General features: G+C 51.4%; 1 protein-coding gene across 3 annotated transcripts in view; it reads right to left on the bottom strand.

Moving 5' to 3' along the window:
- The window catches only part of LOC142312523 (ABC-type organic anion transporter ABCA8-like), a 150414-nt gene that overhangs the window by 90090 nt on the left and 36093 nt on the right, over positions 1-24231 (bottom strand). For all 3 annotated transcript variants that reach the window (XM_075351491.1, XM_075351492.1, XM_075351493.1), the window contains exons 2-6: positions 23686-23772; positions 22760-22967; positions 18973-19125; positions 11472-11572; positions 10560-10783 (exon numbers count right to left, since the gene is read on the bottom strand). In XM_075351491.1, coding sequence (XP_075207606.1) covers positions 10560-10783; positions 11472-11572; positions 18973-19125; positions 22760-22967; positions 23686-23772 — 773 coding nt within the window. The remainder of the gene's footprint in view (positions 1-10559; positions 10784-11471; positions 11573-18972; positions 19126-22759; positions 22968-23685; positions 23773-24231) is intronic.

The raw sequence follows: 24231 nt of genomic DNA on the forward strand, positions 1-24231 counted from the left end.
TCTATGTCCTCCTATAAGATCAGCGCTCTCCTCTCCTGAAATACTCTGTGCTGCTGGGACCTGCTCCTTCCTCTATGTATCTCTGTGTCCTCCTATCAGATCAGTGCTCTCTCCTGAAATACTCTGTGCTGCTGGGACCTGCTCCTTCCTCTGTATCTCTGTGACCTCCTATAAGATCAGCGCTCTCCTCTCCTGAAATACTCTGTGCTGCTGGGACCTGCTCCTTCCTCTATGTATCTCTGTGTCCTCCTATAAGATCAGCGCTCTCCTCTCCTGAAATACTCTGTGCTGCTGGGACCTGTTCCTTCCTCTATGTATCTCTGTGTCCTCCTATAAGATCAATGCTCTCTTCTCCTGAAATACTCTGTGCTGCTGGGACCTGCTCCTTCCTCTATGTATCTCTGTGACCTCCTATAAGATCAGTGCTCTCTTCTCCTGAAATACTCTGTGCTGCTGGGTCCTGCTCCTTCCTCTATGTATCTCTATGACCTCCTATAAGATCAGCGCTCTCCTCTCCTGAAATACTCTGTGCTGCTGGGACCTGCTCCTTCCTCTCTATCTCTGTGTCCTCCTATAAGATCAGCGCTCTCCTCTCCTGAAATACTCTGTGCTGCTGGGACCTGCTCCTTCCTCTGTATCTCTGTGACCTCCTATAAGATCAGCGCTCTCCTCTCCTGAAATACTCTGTGCTGCTGGGACCTGCTCCTTCCTCTATGTATCTCTGTGTCCTCCTATAAGATCAGTGTTCTCCTCTCCTGAAATACTCTGTGCTGCTGGGACCTGCTCCTTCCTCTGTATCTCTGTGACCTCCTATAAGATCAGCACTCTCCTCTCCTGAAATACTCTGTGCTGCTGGGACCTGCTCCTTCCTCTATGTATCTCTGTGACCTCCTGTAAGATCAGTGCTCTCCTCTCCTGAAATACTCTGTGCTGCTGGGACCTGCTCCTTCCTCTATGTATCTCTGTGACCTCCTATAAGATCAGTGCTCTCCTCTCCTGAAATACTCTGTGCTGCTGGGTCCTGCTCCTTCCTCTATGTATCTCTGTGTCCTCCTATAAGATCAGTGCTCTCCTCTCCTGAAATACTCTGTGCTGCTGGGTCCTGCTCCTTCCTCTATGTATCTCTGTGACCTCCTATAAGATCAGTGCTCTCCTCTCCTGAGATATTCTGTGCTGCTGGGACCTGCTCCTTCCTCTATGTATCTCTGTGTCCTCCTATAAGATCAGTGCTCTCCTCTCCTGAAATACTCTGTGCTGCTGGGACCTGCTCCTTCCTCTATGTATCTCTGTGTCCTCCTATAAGATCAGTGCTCTCCTCTCCTGAAATACTCTGTGCTGCTGGGTCCTGCTCCTTCCTCTGTATCTCTGTGTCCTTCTATAAGATCAGTGCTCTCCTCTCCTGACATACTCTGTGCTGCTGGGTCCTGCTCCTTCCTCTGTATCTCTGTGACCTCCTATAAGATCAGTGCTCTCCTCTCCTGAAATACTCTGTGCTGCTGGGATCTGCTCCTTCCTCTATGTATCTCTGTGTCCTCCTATAAGATCAGTGCTCTCCTCTCCTGAAATACTCTGTGCTGCTGGGTCCTGCTCCTTCCTCTATGTATCTCTGTGACCTCCTATAAGATCAGCGCTCTCCTCTCCTGAAATACTCTGTGCTGCTGGGACCTGCTCTTTCCTCTATGTATCTCTGTGTCCTCCTATAAGATCAGTGCTCTTCTCTCCTGAAATACTCTGTGCTGCTGGGACCTGCTCCTTCCTCTATGTATCTCTGTGTCCTCCTATAAGATCAGTGCTCTCCTCTCCTGAAATACTCTGTGCTGCTGGGACCTGCTCCTTCCTCTATGTATCTCTATGTCCTCCTATAAGATCAGCGCTCCCCTCTCCTGAAATACTCTGTGCTGCTGGGTCCTGCTCCTTCCTCTATGTATCTCTGTGTCCTCCTATAAGATCAGTGCTCTCCTCTCCTGAAATACTCTGTGCTGCTGGGACCTGCTCTTTCCTCTATGTATCTCTGTGTCCTATAAGATCAGTGCTCTCCTCTCCTGAAATACTCTGTGCTGCTGGGACCTGCTCCTTCCTCTATGTATCTCTGTGTCCTCCTATAAGATCAGCGCTCTCCTCTCCTGAAATACTCTGTGCTGCTGGGTCCTGCTCCTTCCTCTATGTATCTCTGTGTCCTCCTATAAGATCAGCGCTCTCCTCTCCTGAAATACTCTGTGCTGCTGGGACCTGCTCCTTCCTCTATGTATCTCTGTGACCTCCTATAAGATCAGTGCTCTCCTCTCCTGAAATACTCTGTGCTGCTGGGACCTGCTCCTTCCTCTATGTATCTCTATGTCCTCCTATAAGATCAGCGCTCTCCTCTCCTGAAATACTCTGTGCTGCTGGGACCTGCTCCTTCCTCTATGTATCTCTGTGTCCTCCTATAAGATCAGCGCTCTCCTCTCCTGAAATACTCTGTGCTGCTGGGACCTGCTCCTTCCTCTATGTATCTCTGTGACCTCCTATAAGATCAGCGCTCTCCTCTCCTGAAATACTCTGTGCTGCTGGGACCTGCTCCTTCCTCTGTATCTCTGTGTCCTCCTATAAGATCAGCGCTCTCCTCTCCTGAAATACTCTGTGCTGCTGGGACCTGCTCCTTCCTCTGTATCTCTGTGTCCTCCTATAAGATCAGCGCTCTCCTCTCCTGAAATACTCTGTGCTGCTGGGTCCTGCTCCTTCCTCTGTATCTCTGTGTCCTCCTATAAGATCAGTGTTCTCTTCTCCTGAAATACTCTGTGCTGCTGGGACCTGATCCTTCCTCTATGTATCTCTGTGTCCTCCTATAAGATCAGCGCTCTCCTCTCCTGAAATACTCTGTGCTGCTGGGTCCTGCTCCTTCCTCTATGTATCCCTGTGTCCTCCTATAAGATCAGTGCTCTCCTCTCCTGAAATACTCTGTGCTGCTGGGTCCTGCTCCTTCCTCTATGTATCCCTGTGTCCTCCTATAAGATCAGTGCTCTCCTCTCCTGAAATACTCTGTGCTGCTGGGTCCTGCTCCTTCTTCTGTATCTCTGTGTCCTCCTATAAGATCAGCGCTCTCCTCTCCTGAAATACTCTGTGCTGCTGGGACCTGCTCCTTCCTCTGTATCTCTATGTCCTCCTATAAGATCAGCGCTCTCCTCTCCTGAAATACTCTGTGCTGCTGGGTCCTGCTCCTTCCTCTGTATTTCTGTGTCCTCCTATAAGATCAGTGCTTTCCTCTCCTGAAATACTCTGTGCTGCTGGGACCTGCTCCTTTCTCTGTATCTCTGTGTCCTCCTATAAGATCAGCGCTCTCCTCTCCTGAAATACTCTGTGCTGCTGGGACCTGCTCCTTCCTCTGTATCTCTGTGTGCTCCTATAAGATCAGTGCTCTCCTCTCCTGAAATACTCTGTGCTGCTGGGACCTGCTCTTTCCTCTATGTATCTCTGTGTGCTCCTATAAGATCAGTGCTCTCCTCTCCTGAAATACTCTGTGCTGCTGGGACCTGCTCCTTCCTCTATGTATCTCTGTGTCCTCCTATAAGATCAGTGCTCTCCTCTCCTGAAATACTCTGTGCTGCTGGGACCTGCTCCTTTCTCTGTATCTCTGTGTCCTCCTATAAGATCAGTGCTCTCCTCTCCTGAAATACTCTGTGCTGCTGGGACCTGCTCCTTTCTCTATGTATCTCTGTGTCCTCCTATAAGATCAGTGCTCTCCTCTCCTGAAATACTCTGTGCTGCTGGGACCTGCTCCTTTCTCTGTATCTCTGTGTCCTCCTATAAGATCAGTGCTCTCCTCTCCTGAAATACTCTGTGCTGCTGGGTCCTGCTCCTTTCTCTATGTATCTCTGTGTCCTCCTATAAGATCAGTGCTCTCCTCTCCTGAAATACTCTGTGCTGCTGGGACCTGCTCCTTCCTCTGTATCTCTGTGTCCTCCTATAAGATTAGTGCTCTCCTCTCCTGAAATACTCTGTGCTGCTGGATCCTGCTCCTTCCTCTATGTATCTCTGTGTCCTCCTATAAGATCAGTGCTCTCCTCTCCTGAAATACTCTGTGCTGCTGGGTCCTGCTCCTTCCTCTGTATTTCTGTGTCCTCCTATAAGATCAGTGCTTTCCTCTCCTGAAATACTCTGTGCTGCTGGGACCTGCTCCTTTCTCTGTATCTCTGTGTCCTTCTATAAGATCAGCGCTCTCCTCTCCTGAAATACTCTGTGCTGCTGGGACCTGCTCCTTCCTCTATGTATCTCTGTGTCCTCCTATAAGATCAGCCCTCTCCTCTCCTGAAATACTCTGTGCTGCTGGGTCCTGCTCCTTCCTCTGTATTTCTGTGTCCTCCTATAAGATCATTGCTTTCCTCTCCTGAAATACTCTGTGCTGCTGGGACCTGCTCCTTTCTCTGTATCTCTGTGTCCTTCTATAAGATCAGCGCTCTCCTCTCCTGAAATACTCTGTGCTGCTGGGACCTGCTCCTTCCTCTATGTATCTCTGTGTCCTCCTATAAGATCAGTGCTCTCCTCTCCTGAAATACTCTGTGCTGCTGGGATCTGCTCCTTCCTCTATGTATCTCTGTGTCCTCCTATAAGATCAGTGCTCTCCTCTCCTGAAATACTCTGTGCTGCTGGGACCTGCTCCTTCCTTTATGTATCTCTGTGTCCTCCTATAAGATCAGCGCTCTCCTCTCCTGAAATACTCTGTGCTGCTGGGTCCTGCTCCGTCCTCTGTATCTCTGTGTCCTCCTATAAGATCAGTGCTCTCCTCTCCTGACATACTCTGTGCTGCTGGGACCTGCTCCTTCCTCTATGTATCTCTGTGTCCTCCTATAAGATCAGCGCTCTCCTCTCCTGAAATACTCTGTGCTGCTGGGACCTGCTCCTTCCTCTATGTATCTCTGTGTCCTCCTATAAGATCAGTGTTCTCCTCTCCTGAAATACTCTGTGCTGTTGGGACCTGCTCCTTCCTCTATGTATCTCTGTGTCCTCCTATAAGATCAGTGCTCTCCTCTCCTGAAATACTCTGTGCTGCTGGGTCCTGCTCCTTCCTCTATGTATCTCTGTGTCCTCCTATAAGATCAGTGCTCTCCTCTCCTGAAATACTCTGTGCTGCTGGGTCCTGCTTCTTCCTCTATGTATCTGTGTGTCCTCCTATAAGATCAGTGCTCTCCTCTCCTGAAATACTCTGTGCTGCTGGGACCTGCTCCTTCCTCTGTATCTCTGTGTCCTCCTATAAGATCAGTGCTCTCCTCTCCTGAAATACTCTGTGCTGCTGGGACCTGCTCCTTCCTCTGCATCTCTGTGTCCTCCTATAAGATCAGCGCTCTCCTCTCCTGAAATACTCTGTGCTGCTGGGACCTGCTCCTTCCTCTATGTATCTCTGTGTCCTCCTATAAGATCAGCGCTCTCCTCTCCTGAAATACTCTGTGCTGCTGGGACCTGCTCTTTCCTCTATGTATCTCTGTGTCCTCCTATAATATCAGTGCTCTCCTCTCCTGAAATACTCTGTGCTGCTGGGACCTGCTCCTTCCTCTATGTATCTCTGTGTCCTCCTATAAGATCAGTGCTCTCCTCTCCTGACATACTCTGTGCTGCTGGGTCCTGCTCCTTCCTCTATGTATCTCTGTGTCCTCCTATAAGATCAGTGCTCTCCTCTCCTGAAATACTCTGTGCTGCTGGGTCCTGCTCCTTCATCTATGTATCTCTGTGTCCTCCTATAAGATCAGCGCTCTCCTCTCCTGAAATACTCTGTGCTGCTGGGACCTGCTCTTTCCTCTATGTATCTCTGTGTCCTCCTATAATATCAGTGCTCTCCTCTCCTGAAATACTCTGTGCTGCTGGGACCTGCTCCTTCCTCTATGTATCTCTGTGTCCTCCTATAAGATCACTGCTCTCCTCTCCTGAAATACTCTGTGCTGTTGGGACCTGCTCCATCCTCTATGTATCTCTGTGACCTCCTATAAGATCAGCGCTCTCCTCTCCTGAAATACTCTGTGCTGCTGGGACCTGCTCCTTCCTCTATGTATCTCTGTGTCCTCCTATCAGATCAGTGCTCTCTCCTGAAATACTCTGTGCTGCTGGGACCTGCTCCTTCCTCTGTATCTCTGTGACCTCCTATAAGATCAGCGCTCTCCTCTCCTGAAATACTCTGTGCTGCTGGGACCTGCGCCTTCCTCTGTATCTCTGTGTCCTCCTATAAGATCAGCGCTCTCCTCTCCTGAAATACTCTGTGCTGCTGGGACCTGCTCCTTCCTCTATGTATCTCTGTGACCTCCTATAAGATCAGTGCTCTCTTCTCCTGAAATACTCTGTGCTGCTGGGACCTGCTCCTTCCTCTATGTATCTCTATGACCTCCTATAAGATCAGCGCTCTCCTCTCCTGAAATACTCTGTGCTGCTGGTACCTGCTCCTTCCTCTGTATCTCTGTGTCCTCCTATAAGATCAGCGCTCTTCTCTCCTGAAATACTCTGTGCTGCTGGGACCTGCTCCTTCCTCTGTATCTCTGTGACCTCCTATAAGATCAGCGCTCTCCTCTCCTGAAATACTCTGTGCTGCTGGGACCTGCTCCTTCCTCTATGTATCTCTGTGTCCTCCTATAAGATCAGTGTTCTCCTCTCCTGAAATACTCTGTGCTGCTGGGACCTGCTCCTTCCTCTGTATCTCTGTGACCTCCTATAAGATCAGCACTCTCCTCTCCTGAAATACTCTGTGCTGCTGGGACCTGCTCCTTCCTCTATGTATCTGTGTCCTCCTATAAGATCAGCGCTTTCCTCTCCTGAAATACTCTGTGCTGCTGGGACCTGCTTCTTCCTCTATGTATCTCTGTGACCTCCTATAAGATCAGTGCTCTCCTCTCCTGAAATACTCTGTGCTGCTGGGTCCTGCTCCTTCCTCTATGTATCTCTGTGTCCTCCTATAAGATCAGTGCTCTCCTCTCCTGAAATACTCTGTGCTGCTGGGTCCTGCTCCTTCCTCTATGTATCTCTGTGACCTCCTATAAGATCAGTGCTCTCCTCTCCTGAGATACTCTGTGCTGCTGGGACCTGCTCCTTCCTCTATGTATCTCTGTGTCCTCCTATAAGATCAGTGCTCTCCTCTCCTGAAATACTCTGTGCTGCTGGGTCCTGCTCCTTCCTCTATGTATCTCTGTGTCCTCCTATAAGATCAGCGCTCTCCTCTCCTGAAATACTCTGTGCTGCTGGGACCTGCTCCTTCCTCTATGTATCTCTGTGTCCTCCTATAAGATCAGTGCTCTCCTCTCCTGAAATACTCTGTGCTGCTGGGTCCTGCTCCTTCCTCTGTATCTCTGTGTCCTTCTATAAGATCAGTGCTCTCCTCTACTGAAATACTCTGTGCTGCTGGGTCCTGCTCCTTCCTCTGTATCTCTGTGTCCTTCTATAAGATCAGTGCTCTCCTCTCCTGAAATACTCTGTGCTGCTGGGATGTGCTCCTTCCTCTGTATCTCTGTGACCTCCTATAAGATCAGTGCTCTCCTCTCCTGACATACTCTGTGCTGCTGGGTCCTGCTCCTTCCTCTATGTATCTCTGTGACCTCCTATAAGATCAGCGCTCTCCTCTCCTGAAATACTCTGTGCTGCTGGGACCTGCTCCTTCCTCTATGTATCTCTGTGTCCTCCTATAAGATCAGTGCTCTTCTCTCCTGAAATACTCTGTGCTGCTGGGACCTGCTCCTTCCTCTATGTATCTCTGTGTCCTCCTATAAGATCAGTGCTCTCCTCTCCTGAAATACTCTGTGCTGCTGGGACCTGCTCCTTCCTCTATGTATCTCTGTGTCCTCCTATAAGATCAGCGCTCTCCTCTCCTGAAATACTCTGTACTGCTGGGACCTGCTCATTCCTCTGTATCTCTGTGTCCTCCTATAAGATCAGTGCTCTCCTCTCCTGAAATACTCTGTGCTGCTGGGACCTGCTCCTTCCTCTATGTATCTCTATGTCCTTCTATAAGATCAGTGCTCTCCTCTCCTGAAATACTCTGTGCTGCTGGGACCTGCTCCTTCCTCTATGTATCTCTATGTCCTCCTATAAGATCAGTGCTCTCCTCTCCTGAAATACTCTGTGCTGCTGGGACCTGCTCTTTCCTCTATGTATCTCTGTGTCCTCCTATAAGATCAGTCCTCTCCTCTCCTGAAATACTCTGTGCTGCTGGGTCCTGCTCCTTCCTCTATGTATCTCTGTGTCCTCCTATAAGATCAGCGCTCTCCTCTCCTGAAATACTCTGTGCTGCTGGGACCTGCTCCTTCCTCTATGTATCTCTGTGACCTCCTATAAGATCAGTGCTCTCCTCTCCTGAAATACTCTGTGCTGCTGGGACCTGCTCCTTCCTCTATGTATCTCTATGTCCTCCTATAAGATCAGCGCTCTCCTCTCCTGAAATACTCTGTGCTGCTGGGACCTGCTCCTTCCTCTATGTATCTCTGTGTCCTCCTATAAGATCAGTGCACTCCTCTCCTGAAATACTCTGTGCTGCTGGGTCCTGCTTCTTCCTCTATGTATCTGTGTGTCCTCCTATAAGATCAGTGCTCTCCTCTCCTGAAATACTCTGTGCTGCTCGGACCTGCTCCTTCCTCTATGTATCTCTGTGACCTCCTGTAAGATCAGTGCTCTCCTCTCCTGAAATACTCTGTGCTGCTGGGACCTGCTCCTTCCTCTATGTATCTCTGTGACCTCCTATAAGATCAGTGCTCTCCTCTCCTGAAATACTCAGTGCTGCTGGGTCCTGCTCCTTCCTCTGTATCTCTGTGTCCTCCTATAAGATCAGTGCTCTCCTCTCCTGAAATACTCAGTGCTGCTGGGACCTGCTCCTTCCTCTATGTATCTCTGTGTCCTCCTAATAGATCAGCGCTCTCCTCTCCTGAAATACTCTGTGCTGCTGGGACCTGCTCCTTCCTCTATGTATCCCTGTGTCCTCCTATAAGATCAGCGCTCTCCTCTCCTGAAATACTCTGTGCTGCTGGGACCTGCTCCTTCCTCTATGTATATCTGTGTCCTTCTATAAGATCAGTGCTCTCCTCTCCTGAAATACTCTGTGCTGTTGGGACCTGCTCCTTCCTCTATGTATCCCTGTGTCCTCCTATAAGATCAGTGCTCTCCTCTCCTGAAATACTCTGTGCTGCTGGGTCCTGCTCCTTCCTCTGTATCTCTGTGTCCTCCTATAAGATCAGTGCTCTCCTCTCCTGAAATACTCTGTGCTGCTGGGACCTGCTCCTTCCTCTATGTATCTCTGTGTCCTCCTATAAGATCAGTGCTCTCCTCTCCTGAAATACTCTGTGCTGCTGGGACCCGCTCCTTCCTCTATGTATCCCTGTGTCCTCCTATAAGATCAGTGCTCTCCTCTCCTGAAATACTCTGTGCTGCCGGGACCTGCTCCTTCCTCTATGTATCTCTGTGTCCTCCTATAAGATCAGCGCTCTCCTCTCCTGAAATACTCTGTGCTGCTGGGACCTGCTCCTTCCTCTATGTATCTCTGTGTCCTCCTATAAGATCAGTGCTCTCCTCTCCTGAAATACTCTGTGCTGCTGGGACCCGCTCCTTCCTCTATGTATCCCTGTGTCCTCCTATAAGATCAGTGCTCTCCTCTCCTGAAATACTCTGTGCTGCTGGGACCTGCTCCTTCTCCTGTATCTCTGTGTCCTCCTATAAGATCAGTGCTCTCCTCTCCTGAAATACTCTGTGCTGCTGGGACCTGCTTCTTCCTCTATGTATCTGTGTGTCCTCCTATAAGATCAGTGCTCTCCTCTCCTGAAATACTCTGTGCTGCTGGGTCCTGCTCCTTCCTCTGTGTATCTGTGTGTCCTCCTATAAGATCAGTGCTCTCCTCTCCTGAAATACTCTGTGCTGCTGGGACCTGCTCTTTCCTCTATGTATCTCTGTGTCCTCCTATAAGATCAGTCCTCTCCTCTCCTGAAATACTCTGTGCTGCTGGGTCCTGCTCCTTCCTCTATGTATCTCTGTGTCCTCCTATAAGATCAGCGCTCTCCTCTCCTGAAATACTCTGTGCTGCTGGGACCCGCTCCTTCCTCTATGTATCTCTGGGTCCTCCTATAAGATCAGTGTTCTCCTCTCCTGAAATACTCTGTGCTGCTGGGACCTGCTCCTTCCTCTGTATCTCTGTGTCCTCCTATAAGATCAGTGCTCTCCTCTCCTGAAATACTCTGTGCTGCTGGGACCTGCTCCTTCCTCTGTATCTCTGTGTCCTCCTATAAGATCAGTGCTCTCCTCTCCTGAAATACTCTGTGCTGCTGGGACCTGCTCCATCCTCTATGTATCTGTGTGTCCTCCTATAAGATCAGTGCTCTCCTCTCCTGAAATACTCTGTGCTGCTGGGACCTGCTCCTTCCTCTGTATCTCTCTGTCCTCCTATAAGATCAGTGCTCTCCTCTCCTGAAATACTCTGTGCTGCTGGGTCCTGCTCCTTCCTCTATGTATCTCTGTGTCCTCCTATAAGATCAGTGCTCTCCTCTCCTGACATCCTCTGTGCTGCTGTTCCTCTGCATACCTCGGCTCTCCCGGTTCCCCCATGTCAGGCGGGTGTGTGCTGCTCTCACCAGTAGGCCCAGTCTCGGAGCCCCGTCATCCTCAGGACCTCCCTCAGCTCCGCCCTCTCCTTGCTGACGGTCTCCATCATGGTGTGCAGGATTGTGGTGTAGGTGACGCACATGGCGACTATCAGGGATCCCATGGCCAGGATCTTCCGTGTGTGAGTGGCGGATTTCATCTGTACGGCGGCAGTGGAGGGGAGATGGGCCGGGACCGAGCGGTTGGTGGTCACCTGTGAGAACAAGGCTCTGGCACTGAGAGGCACGGCTGGGACACACTCCTAGGCAATCATACCATGCCACGTGTGGTGGCCACCATTCACACCTCTCCTAAGCTTCCAGGATCAGAGAAGAGACACAGCACACCTCTTCCTCCTGTGCACAGCTCACCTTCTCCTCCTCTATATAGCTCACCTCCTGCTCCTCTACACAGCACACCTCCTCCTTGTGTACATATCACACCTCCTCCTCCTCTACACAGCACACCTCCTCCTTGTGTACATATCACACCTCCTCCTCCTGTACACAGCACACCTCATGTACACAGCACACATCCTCCTTGTGTACATATCACACCTCCTCCTCCTGTACACAGCACACCTCCTCCTTGTGTACATATCACACCTCCTCCTCCTGTACACAGCACACCTCCTCATCCTGTACACAGCACACCTCATGTACACAGCACACCTCCTCCTTGTGTACATATCACACCTCCTCCTCCTGTACACAGCACACCTCCTTCTCCTGTACACAGCACACCTCCTCCTCCTGTACACAGCACACCTCCTCCTCCTGGACACAGCACACCTCCTTCTCCTGTACACAGCACACCTCCTCCTCCTGTACACAGCACACCTCCTTCTCCTGTACACAGCACACCTCCTCCTCCTCCTGGACACAGCACACCTCTGCACTCACCTCCACAATGGCCATGTCTATTGCAGCCTGAAGAAGTAAAAAGCCGTTCTTCCAGTACAATGATGGGAAGCATGGCGGCCTGACGTCATCTACACACGATCCTGGAGAGACACCGGCGGGGCAGATATACGGTCACATCCTCTCCACTAGGGGCAGATATACGGTCACATCCTCTCCACTAGGGGCAGATATACGGTCACATCATCTCCACTAGGGCAGATATACGGTCACATCCTCTCCACTAGGGGCAGATATACGGTCACATCCTCTCCACTAGGGGCAGATATACGGTCACATCATCTCCACTAGGGCAGATATACGGTCACATCCTCTCCACTAGGGGCAGATATACGGTCACATCCTCTCCACTAGGGCAGATATACGGTCACATCCTCTCCACTAGGGGCAGATATACGGTCACATCATCTCCACTAGGGGCAGATATACGGTCACATCCTCTCCACTAGGGGCAGATATACGGTCACATCCTCTCCACTAGGGGCAGATATACGGTCACATCATCTCCACTAGGGGCAGATATACGGTCACATCATCTCCACTAGGGGCAGATATACGGTCACATCATCTCCACTAGGGGCAGATATACGGTCACATCCTCTCCACTAGGGGCAGATATACGGTCACATCCTCTCCACTAGGGGCAGATATACGGTCACATCATCTCCACTAGGGCAGATATACGGTCACATCCTCTCCACTAGGGGCAGATATACGGTCACATCATCTCCACTAGGGCAGATATACGGTCACATCCTCTCCACTAGGGGCAGATATACGGTCACATCATCTCCACTAGGGCAGATATACGGTCACATCCTCTCCACTAGGGGCAGATATACGGTCACATCATCTCCACTAGGGGCAGATATACGGTCACATCATCTCCACTAGGGCAGATATACGGTCACATCCTCTCCACTAGGGGCAGATATACGGTCACATCATCTCCACTAGGGGCAGATATACGGTCACATCATCTCCACTAGGGCAGATATACGGTCACATCCTCTCCACTAGGGGCAGATATACGGTCACATCATCTCCACTAGGGCAGATATACGGTCACATCCTCTCCACTAGGGGCAGATATACGGTCACATCATCTCCACTAGGGCAGATATACGGTCACATCATTTCCACTAGGGGCAGATATACGGTCACATCCTCTCCACTAGGGGCAGATATTGGGTCAGGCCATCTCCACTAGGGGCAGATATACGGTCACATCATCTCCACTAGGGGCAGATATACGGTCACATCCTCTCCACTAGGGGCAGATATACGGTCACATCCTCTCCACTAGGGGCAGATATTGGGTCACATCCTCTCCACTAGGGTCAGATATTGGGTCACATCATCCCCTCTAGGGGCAGATATACGGTCACATCCTCTCCACTAGGGGCAGATATTGGGTCACATCATCTCCACTAGGGTCAGATATTGGGTCACATCATCTCCACTAGGGGCAGATATTGGGTCACATCATCTCCACTAGGGGCAGATATTGGGACACATCCTCTCCACTAGGGTCAGATATACGGTCACATCCTCTCCACTAGGGGCAGATATACGGTCACATCATCTCCACTAGGGCAGATATACGGTCACATCATTTCCACTAGGGGCAGATATACGGTCACATCCTCTCCACTAGGGGCAGATATTGGGTCAGGCCATCTCCACTAGGGGCAGATATACGGTCACATCATCTCCACTAGGGGCAGATATACGGTCACATCCTCTCCACTAGGGGCAGATATACGGTCACATCCTCTCCACTAGGGGCAGATATTGGGTCACATCCTCTCCACTAGGGTCAGATATTGGGTCACATCATCCCCTCTAGGGGCAGATATACGGTCACATCCTCTCCACTAGGGGCAGATATTGGGTCACATCATCTCCACTAGGGTCAGATATTGGGTCACATCATCTCCACTAGGGGCAGATATTGGGTCACATCATCTCCACTAGGGGCAGATATTGGGACACATCCTCTCCACTAGGGTCAGATATTGGGTCACATCATCTCCACTAGGGGCAGATATTGGGTCACATCATCTCCACTAGGGGCAGATATTGGGACACATCCTCTCCACTAGGGTCAGATATTGGGTCACATCATCTCCACTAGGGGCAGATATTGGGTCACATCGTCTCCACTAGGGGCAGATATTGGGACACATCCTCTCCACTAGGGTCAGATATTGGGTCACATCATCTCCACTAGGGGCAGATATTGGGTCACATCATCTCCACTAGGGGCAGATATTGGGACACATCATCTCCACTAGGGGCAGATATACGGTCACATCCTCTCCACTAGGGGCAGATATTGGGACACATCGTCTCCACTAGGGGCAGATATACGGTCACATCGTCTCCACTAGGGGCAGATATTGGGTCACATCCTCTCCACTAGGGGCAGATATTGGGTCACATCATCTCCACTAGGGGCAGATATACGGTCACATCGTCTCCACTAGGGGCAGATATTGGGTCACATCATCTCCACTAGGGGCAGATATTGGGTCACATCATCTCCACTAGGGGCAGATATTGGGTCACATCATCTCCACTAGGGGCAGATATTGGGTCACATCATCTCCACTAGGGGCAGATATACGGTCACATCCTCTCCACTAGGGGCAGATATACGGTCACATCATCTCCACTAGGGCAGATATACGGTCACATCATTTCCACTAGGGGCAGATATACGGTCACATCCTCTCCACTAGGGGCAGATATTGGGTCAGGCCATCTCCACTAGGGGCAGATATACGGTCACATCGTCTCCACTAGGGGCAGATATACGGTCACATCCTCTCCACTAGGGGCAGATATTGGGTCACATCCTCTCCACTAGGGTCAGATATTGGGTCACATCATCCCCACTAGGGGCAGATATACGGTCACATCCTCTCCACTAGGGGCAGATATTGGGACACATCGTCTCCACTAGGGGCAGATATTGGGTCACATCATCTCCACTAGGGGCAGATATTGGGTCACATCATCTCCACTAGGGGCAGATATTGGGTCACATCATCTCCACTAGGGGCAGATATTGGGTCACATCATCTCCACTAGGGGCAGATATTGGGTCACATCATCTCCACTAGGGGCAGATATTGGGTCACATCCTCTCCACTAGGGGCAGATATTGGGTCACATCCTCTCCACTAGGGGCAGATATTGGGTCACATCGTCTCCACTAGGGGCAGATATTGGGTCACATCATCTCCACTAGGGGCAGATATTGGGTCACATCCTCTCCACTAGGGGCAGATATTGGGTCACATCATCTCCACTAGGGGCAGATATACGGTCACATCGTCTCCACTAGGGGCAGATATTGGGTCACATCATCTCCACTAGGGTCAGATATTGGGTCACATCATCTCCACTAGGGGCAGATATTGGGTCACATCATCTCCACTAGGGGCAGATATTGGGTCACATCTCCACTAGGGGCAGATATTGGGTCACATCGTCTCCACTAGGGGCAAATATTGGGTCACATCGTCTCCACTAGGGGCAGATATTGGGTCATATCGTCTCCACTAGGGGCAGATATTGGGTCACATCATCTCCACTAGGGGCAGATATTGGGTGACATCATCTCCAGTAGGGGCAGATATTGGGACACATCATCTCCACTAGGGGCAGATATTGGGTGACATCATCTCCAGTAGGGGCAGATATTGGGACACATCATCTCCACTAGGGGCAGATATTGGGTCATATCGTCTCCACTAGGGGCAGATATTGGGTCACATCGTCTCCATTAGGGGCAGATATTGGGACACATCATCTCCACTAGGGGCAGATATTAGGTGACATCATCTCCACTAGGGGCAGATATTGGGACACATCATCTCCACTAGGGGCAGATATTGGGACACATCATCTCCACTAGGGGCAGATATTGGGTCACATCATCTCCACTAGGGGCAGATATTGGGTCACATCTCCACTAGGGGCAGATATTGGGTCACATCGTCTCCACTAGGGGCAGATATTGGGTCACATCGTCTCCACTAGGGGCAGATATTGGGTCATATCGTCTCCACTAGGGGCAGATATTGGGTCACATCGTCTCCATTAGGGGCAGATATTGGGACACATCATCTCCACTAGGGGCAGATATTCGGTGACATCATCTCCAGTAGGGGGCAGATATTGGGTGACATCATCTCCACTAGGGGCAGATATTGGGACACATCATCTCCACTAGGGGCAGATATTGGGACACATCATCTCCACTAGGGGCAGATATTGGGTCACATCATCTCCACTAGGGGTAGATATTGGGTCACATCGTCTCAACTAGGGGTAGATATTGGGTCACATCATCTCCACTAGGGGCAGATATTGGGTCACATCATCTCCACTAGGGTCAGATATTGGGTCACATCATCTCCACTAGGGGGCAGATATTGGGTCACATCGTCTCCACTAGGGGCAGATATTGGGTCACATCATCTCCACTAGGGTCAGATATTGGGTAACATCATCTCCAGTAGGGGCAGATATTGGGTCACATCTCCACTAGGGGCAGATATTGGGTCACATCGTCTCCACTAGGGGCATATATTGGGTCATATCGTCTCCACTAGGGGCAGATATTGGGTCACATCGTTTCCATTAGGGGCAGATATTGGGACACATCATCTCCACTAGGGGCAGATATTGGGTGACATCATCTCCACTAGGGGCAGATATTGGGACACATCATCTCCACTAGGGGCAGATATTGGGACACATCGTCTCCACTAGGGTCAGATATTGGGACACATCATCTCCACTAGGGGCAGATATACGGTCACATCATCTCCACTAGGGGGCAGATATTGGGTCACATCATCTCCACTAGGGGCAGATATTGGGACACATCATCTCCACTAGGGGCAGATATTGGGTCACATCATCTCCACTAGGGGCAGATATTGGGTCACATCATCTCCACTAGGGGCAGATATTGGGTCACATCATCTCCACTAGGGGCAGATATTGGGTCACATCATCTCCACTAGGGGCAGATATTGGGTCACATCGTCTCCACTAGGGGCAGATATTGGGTCACATCATCTCCACTAGGGGCAGATATTGGGTCACATCATCTCCACTAGGGGCAGATATTGGGATACATCATCTCCACTAGGGGCAGATTTTGGGTCACATCATCTCCAGTAGGGGCAGATATTGGGTCACATCATCTCCACTAGGGGCAGATATTGGGTCACATCATCTCCACTAGGGGGCAGATATTGGGTCACATCATCTCCACTAGGGGCAGATATTGGGACACATCATCTCCACTAGGGGCAGATATTGGGTCACATCATCTCCACTAGGGGCAGATATTGGGTCACATCATCTCCACTAGGGGGCAGATATTGGGTCACATCATCTCCACTAGGGGCAGATATTGGGACACATCATCTCCACTAGGGGCAGATATTGGGTCACATCATCTCCACTAGGGGCAGATATTGGGTCACATCATCTCCACTAGGGGCAGATATTGGGTCACATCGTCTCCACTAGGGGCAGATATTGGGTCACATCATCTCCACTAGGGGCAGATATACGGTCACATCATCTCCACTAGGGGCAGATTTTGGGTCACATCATCTCCAGTAGGGGCAGATATTGGGTCACATCATCTCCACTAGGGGGCAGATATTGGGTCACATCATCTCCACTAGGGGCAGATATTGGGACACATCATCTCCACTAGGGGCAGATATTGGGTCACATCATCTCCACTAGGGGCAGATATTGGGTCACATCATCTCCACTAGGGGCAGATATTGGGTCACATCATCTCCACTAGGGGCAGATATTGGGATACATCATCTCCACTAGGGGCAGATTTTGGGTCACATCATCTCCACTAGGGGCAGATTTTGGGTCACATCACCTCCAGTAGGGGGCAGATATTGGGTCACATCATCTCTACTAGGGGGCAGATATTGGATCACGTCATCTCCACTAGGGGCAGATATTGGGTCACATCGTCTCCACTAGGGGCAGATATTGGGACACATCATCTCCACTAGGGGCAGATATTGGGACACATCATCTCCACTAGGGGCAGATATTGGGACACATCATCTCCACTAGGGGCAGATATTGGGTCACATCGTCTCCACTAGGGGCAGATATTGGGTCACATCATCTCCACTAGGGGCAGATACTGGGACACATCATCTCCACTAGGGTCAGATATTGGGACACATCGTCTCCACTAGGGGCAGATATTGGGACACATCATCTCCACTAGGGGCAGATATTGGGACACATCGTCTCCACTAGGGGCAGATATTGGGTCACATCATCTCCACTAGGGGCAGATATTGGGACACATCATCTCCACTAGGGGCAGATATTGGGACACATCATCTCCACTAGGGGCAGATATTGGGACACATCATCTCCACTAGGGGCAGATATTGGGACACATCATCTCCACTAGGGGCAGATATTGGGTCACATCGTCTCCACTAGGGGCAGATATTGGGTCACATCATCTCCACTAGGGGCAGATATACGGTCACATCATCTCCACTAGGGGCAGATATTGGGACACATCATCTCCACTAGGGGCAGATATTGGGTCACATCATCTCCACTAGGGGTAGATATTGGGTCACATCATCTCCACTAGGGGCAGATATTGGGACACATCGTCTCCACTAGGGGCAGATATTGGGATACATCATCTCCACTAGGGGCAGGTATACGGTCACATCATCTCCACTAGGGGCAGATATTGGGACACATCATCTCCACTAGGGGCAGATATTGGGTCACATCATCTCCACTAGGGGCAGATATTGGGACACATCATCTCCACTAGGGGCAGATATTGGGTCACATCGTCTCCACTAGGGGCAGATATTGGGTCACATCATCTCCACTAGGGGCAGATATTGGGTCACATCATCTCCACTAGGGGCAGATATACGGTCACGTCATCTCCACTAGGGGCAGATATTGGGTCACATCGTCTCCACTAGGGGCAGATATTGGGTCACGTCATCTCCACTAGGGGCAGATATTGGGCACATCGTCTCCACTAGGGGCAGATATTGGGTCACATCGTCTCCACTAGGGGCAGATATTGGGTCACATCGTCTCCACTAGGGGCAGATATTGGGTCACATCGTCTCCACTAGGGGCAGATATTGGGTCACGTCATCTCCACTAGGGGCAGATATTGGGCACATCGTCTCCACTAGGGGCAGATATTGGGTCACATCGTCTCCACTAGGGGCAGATATTGGGTCACATCATCTCCACTAGGGGCAGATATTGGGTCACGTCATCTCCACTAGGGGCAGATATACGGTCACATCGTCTCCACTAGGGGTCAGTGATGGTCTGATGTCCCTGGGTGGGCACAGACATGCGGTGACATCTCGGGGGTCACCCGGACGCCCCCTATGCTCCAGTACACGCTCTCACTTACCCACGTCTTTGAAGTCGCTGGGATTGGGGACATCGCTCTTCTTGTACATGATGGAATATTGAAATTTACTGCGGAAGACGACTCCGACCTCTGCCGACCCCGACGTGTTCTGCAGCATCTGCTCCTTGTCCAGATATTCCTGCACTGATAGTCCTGAGGAGGAAACGTCAGGAGATCGCAGAAGTGTTTCCGGTGAGTCTGTCCCTCACTTTCCTCTTCTGGAGGACTTGTCTCTGCTCTAGAGCCAAGACCTGGAGCTTTGTATTTTTAGGAGGCTTTCTATTTAGATTAATGTTTCTCCGTCCTGTTCTGAAGGTGTTAATGTGTGGACTCATCCTGTCCGCAGACGTTGCTGACTTGGTCTTGTTCCACAGGTGTCATGGCGGAGCTGTATCCTATTCTGGAGTGGGCCATGTTGTTCTGGAGGTGTCATGGCCGGGCTGTATCCTATTCTGGAGTTGGGTCATGTTGTTCTACAGGTGTCATGGCCGAGCTGTATCCTATTCTGGAGTGGGCCATGTTGTTCTACAGGTGTCATGGCCGAGCTGTATCCTATTCTGGAGTGGGTCATGTTGTTCTGGAGGTGTCATGGCCGAGGTGTATCCTATTCTGGAGTGGGTCATGTTGTTCTGGAGGTGTCATGGCCAAGCTGTATCCTATTCTGGAGTGGGTCATGTTGTTCTGGAGGTGTCATGGCCGAGCTGTATCCTATTCTGGAGTGGGTCATGTTGTTCTGGTGGTGTCATGGCCGTGCTGTATCCTATTCTGGAGTGGGTCATGTTGTTCTACAGGTGTCATGGCCGAGCTGTATCCTATTCTGGAGTGGGCCATGTTGTTCTACAGGTGTCATGGCCAAGCTGTATCCTATTCTGGAGTGGGTCATGTTGTTCTACAGGTGTCATGGCCGAGCTGTATCCTATTCTGGAGTGGGTCATGTTGTTCTGGAGGTGTCATGGCCAAGCTGTATCCTATTCTGGAGTGGGTCATGTTGTTCTACAGGTGTCATCCGAGCTGTATCCTATTCTGGAGTGGGTCATGTTGTTCTGGTGGTGTCATGGCCGTGCTGTATCCTATTCTGGAGTGGGTCATGTTGTTCTACAGGTGTCATGGCTGAGCTGTATCCTATTCTGGAGTGGGCCATGTTGTTCTACAGATGTCATGGCCGAGCTGTATCCTATTCTGGAGTGGGTCACGTTGTTCTGGTGGTGTCATGGCCAAGCTGTATCCTATTCTGGAGTGGGTCATGTTGTTCTACAGGTGTCATGGCCGAGTTGTATCCTATTCTGGAGTGGGTCATGTTGTTCTGGAGGTGTCATGGCCAAGCTGTATCCTATTCTGGAGTGGGTCATGTTGTTCTGGAGGTGTCATGGCCGGGCTGTATCCTATTCTGGAGTGGCCCATGTTGTTCTCATGGTGTCATGGCCGGGCTGTATCCTATTCTGGACTTGGGTCATGTTGTTCTGGAGGTGTCATGGCCGGGCTGTATCCTATTCTGGAGTTGGGTCATGTTGTTCTGGAGGTGTCATGGCCGGGCTGTATCCTATTCTGGAGTTGGGTCATGTTGTTCTGGTGGTGTCATGGCCGAGCTGTATCCTATTCTGGATTTGGGTCATGTGGTTCTGGAGGTGTTATGGCCGGGCTGTATCCTATTCTGGAGTTGGGTCATGTTGTTCTGGTGGTGTCATGGCCGAGCTGTATCCTATTCTGGAGTTGGGTCATGTTGTTCTGGAGGTGTCATGGCCGGGCTGTATCCTATTCTGGAGTGGGCCTTGTTGTTCTGGAGGTGTCATGGCTGAGCTGTATCCTATTCTGGAGTTGGGTCATGTTGTTCTGGAGGTGTCATGGCCGGGCTGTATCCTATTCTGGGGTTGGGTCATGTTGTTCTGGAGGTATCATGGCTGGGTTGTATCCTATTCTGGAGTGGGTCATGTTGTTCTGGTGGTGTCATGGCCGAGCTGTATCCTATTCTGGAGTTGGGTCATGTTGTTCTGGAGGTGTTATGGCCGGGCTGTATCCTATTCTGGAGTTGGGTCATGTTGTTCTGGTGGTGTAATGGCCGAGCTGTATCCTATTCTGGAGTTGGGTCATGTTGTTCTGGTGGTGTCATGGCCGACCTGTATCCTATTCTGGAGTTGGGTCATGTTGTTCTGGAGGTGTCATGGCCGGGCTGTATCCTATTCTGGGGTTGGGTCATGTTGTTCTGGAGGTGTCATGGCTGGGTTGTATCCTATTCTGGAGTGGGTCATGTTGTTCTGGTGGTGTCATGGCCGAGCTGTATCCTATTCTGGAGTTGGGTCATGTTGTTCTGGAGGTGTCATGGCCGGGCTCCATCCTATTCTGGAGCAAGTCTTGTTGTTCTGGAGGTGTCATGGCCGGGCTGTATCCTATTCTGGAGTTGGGTCATGTTGTTCTGGAGGTATCATGGCCGAGCTGTATCCTATTCTGGGGTTGGGTCATGTTGTTCTGGAGGTGTCATGGCCGGGCTGTATCCTATTCTGGAGGGGGCCATGTTGTTCTGGAGGTGTCATGGCCGAGCTGTATCCTATTCTGGAGTGGGTCATGTTGTTCTGGAGGTGTAATGGCCGGGTTGTATCCTATTCTGGAGTGGGTCATGTTGTTCTGGAGGTGTAATGGCCGGGTTGTATCCTATTCTGGAGTGGGTCATGTTGTTCTGGAGGTGTCATGGCCGGGCTCCATCCTATTCTGGAGCAAGTCTTGTTGTTCTGGAGGTGTCATAGCCGGGCTGTATCCTATTCTGGAGTTGGGTCATGTTGTTCTGGAGGTGTCATGGCCGAGCTGTATCCTATTCTGGGGTTGGGTCATGTTGTTCTGGAGGTGTCATGGCCGGGCTGTATCCTATTCTGGAGTTGGGTCATGTTGTTCTGGAGGTGTCATGGCCGAGCTGTATCCTATTCTGGAGTGGGTCATGTTGTTCTGGAGGTGTCATGGCCGGGCTGTATCCTATTCTGGAGTGGGTCATGTTGTTCTGGAGGTGTCATGGCCGAGCTGTATCCTATTCTGGGGTTGGGTCATGTTGTTCTGGAGGTGTCATGGCCGGGCTGTATCCTATTCTGGAGTGGGCCATGTTGTTCTGGAGGTGTCATGGCCGAGCTGTATCCTATTCTGGAGTGGGTCATGTTGTTCTGGAGGTGTAATGGCCGGGTTGTATCCTATTCTGGAGTGGGTCATGTTGTTCTGGAGGTGTAATGGCCGGGTTGTATCCTATTCTGGAGTGGGTCATGTTGTTCTGGAGGTGTCATGGCCAAGCTGTATCCTATTCTGGAGTGGGTCATGTTGTTCTGGAGGTGTCATAGCCGGGCTGTATCCTATTCTGGAGTTGGGTCATGTTGTTCTGGAGGTGTCATGGCCGAGCTGTATCCTATTCTGGGGTTGGGTCATGTTGTTCTGGAGGTGTCATGGCCGGGCTGTATCCTATTCTGGAGTGGGCCATGTTGTTCTGGAGGTGTCATGGCCGAGCTGTATCCTATTCTGGAGTGGGTCATGTTGTTCTGGAGGTGTAATGGCCGGGTTGTATCCTATTCTGGAGTGGGTCATGTTGTTCTGGAGGTGTCATGGCCGGGCTCCATCCTATTCTGGAGCAAGTCTTGTTGTTCTGGAGGTGTCATGGCTGGCCTGCGTCCTATTCTGGAGCGGGTCATGTTGTTCTGGAGGTGTCATGGTCGGTGTGTATATTATTCTGGATTGGGTTGTTCTGGAGGACCCCCGTATACCTCCATGTGGGGCCCAGCCCTGAAGCTGACCTGTCTGCCATATATACTCTATTTACCTTGATTTTTGATGCTTTCGTTGACCTTCTGCATAATTTCCCGGGTGGCCGGCACGGAGGGGACAAAACCCACCACAAAATCTGTTTTGCGTGATTGGTCCAATCGTCCCAGACCCTCGGCCGGGACCACCGAGTTATGGCCTGAACTACGGTATATGAAGGTCAACGCGAACAACATCAGCGCCATCGTCAGGAAATTCATCCAGTCCTGAAAGGGTTAAAAAAGCGGTCGTCAGTCACGGCCCGAGAAGACCCCACCCCCGAAGACTGTCGCCCACCCCGACTCCGGACCACCCCGACACCGGACCACCCCGACTCCAAACCACTCCGACACCGGACCACCCCGACTCCGGACCACCCCGACACCGGACCACCCCGACTCTGGACCACTCCGACACCGGACCACTCCGACACCGGACCACCCCGACACCGGACCACCCCGACTCTGGACCACCCCGACACCGGACCACCCCGACTCCGGACCACCCCGACTCCGGACCACCCCGACTCCGGACCACCCCGACACCGGACCACCCCGACTCCGGACCACCCCGACTCCGGACCACTCCGACACCGGACCACCCCGACACCGGACCACCCCGACACCGGACCACCCCGACTCCGGACCACCCCGACACCGGACCACCCCGACTCTGGACCACCCCGACACCGGACCACCCCGACACCGGACCACCCCGACACCGGACCACCCCGACTCCGGACCACCCCGACTCCGGACCACTCCGACACCGGACCACCCCGACACCGGACCACCCCGACACCGGACCACCCCGACTCCGGACCACCCGAGGCCACCACACATCACTGCAGCCTGGGGTTACTGATTTATTCATCTTTTCATTTAGTATTTCCCCTAAAATGACCCAAATCTCATCTGATCGGGCAGTGACCGGCCAAAGACTTACCAGCACGGTCTGCAACTTCCTCCTCCAGAGCAGCAACACGTTCTTCTTCAGGAGGGCAAAGATCTGAAGCCCCCGACCGCGGTCCATCTGTAACACAACACATCAAAGCATAAGTCCCCCCCTGACAACCCGCCTGTATACAGGTGTGAGAGGTGTCAGCCCCGCCCCCTGATACTGACAACCCGCCTGTATACATGTGTGAGAGGTGCCAGCCCCGCCCCCTGACCCTGACAACCCGCCTGTATACATGTGTGAGAGGTGTCAGCCCCGCCCCCTGATACTGACAACCCGCCTGTATACATGTGTGAGAGGTGTCAGCCCCGCCCCCTGATACTGACAACCCGCCTGTATACATGTGTGAGAGGTGTCAGCCCCGCCCCATGACCCTGACAACCCGCCTGTATACATGTGTGAGAGGTGTCAGCCCCGCCCCCTGATACTGACAACCCGCCTGTATACATGTGTGAGAGGTGTCAGCCCCGCCCCCTGATACTGACAACATGCCTGTATACAGGTGTGAGAGGTGTCAGCCCCGCCCCCTGATAC

This window comes from Anomaloglossus baeobatrachus, chromosome 5, assembly GCF_048569485.1.
Source record: "Anomaloglossus baeobatrachus isolate aAnoBae1 chromosome 5, aAnoBae1.hap1, whole genome shotgun sequence".
Taxonomy (NCBI): domain Eukaryota; kingdom Metazoa; phylum Chordata; class Amphibia; order Anura; family Aromobatidae; genus Anomaloglossus; species Anomaloglossus baeobatrachus.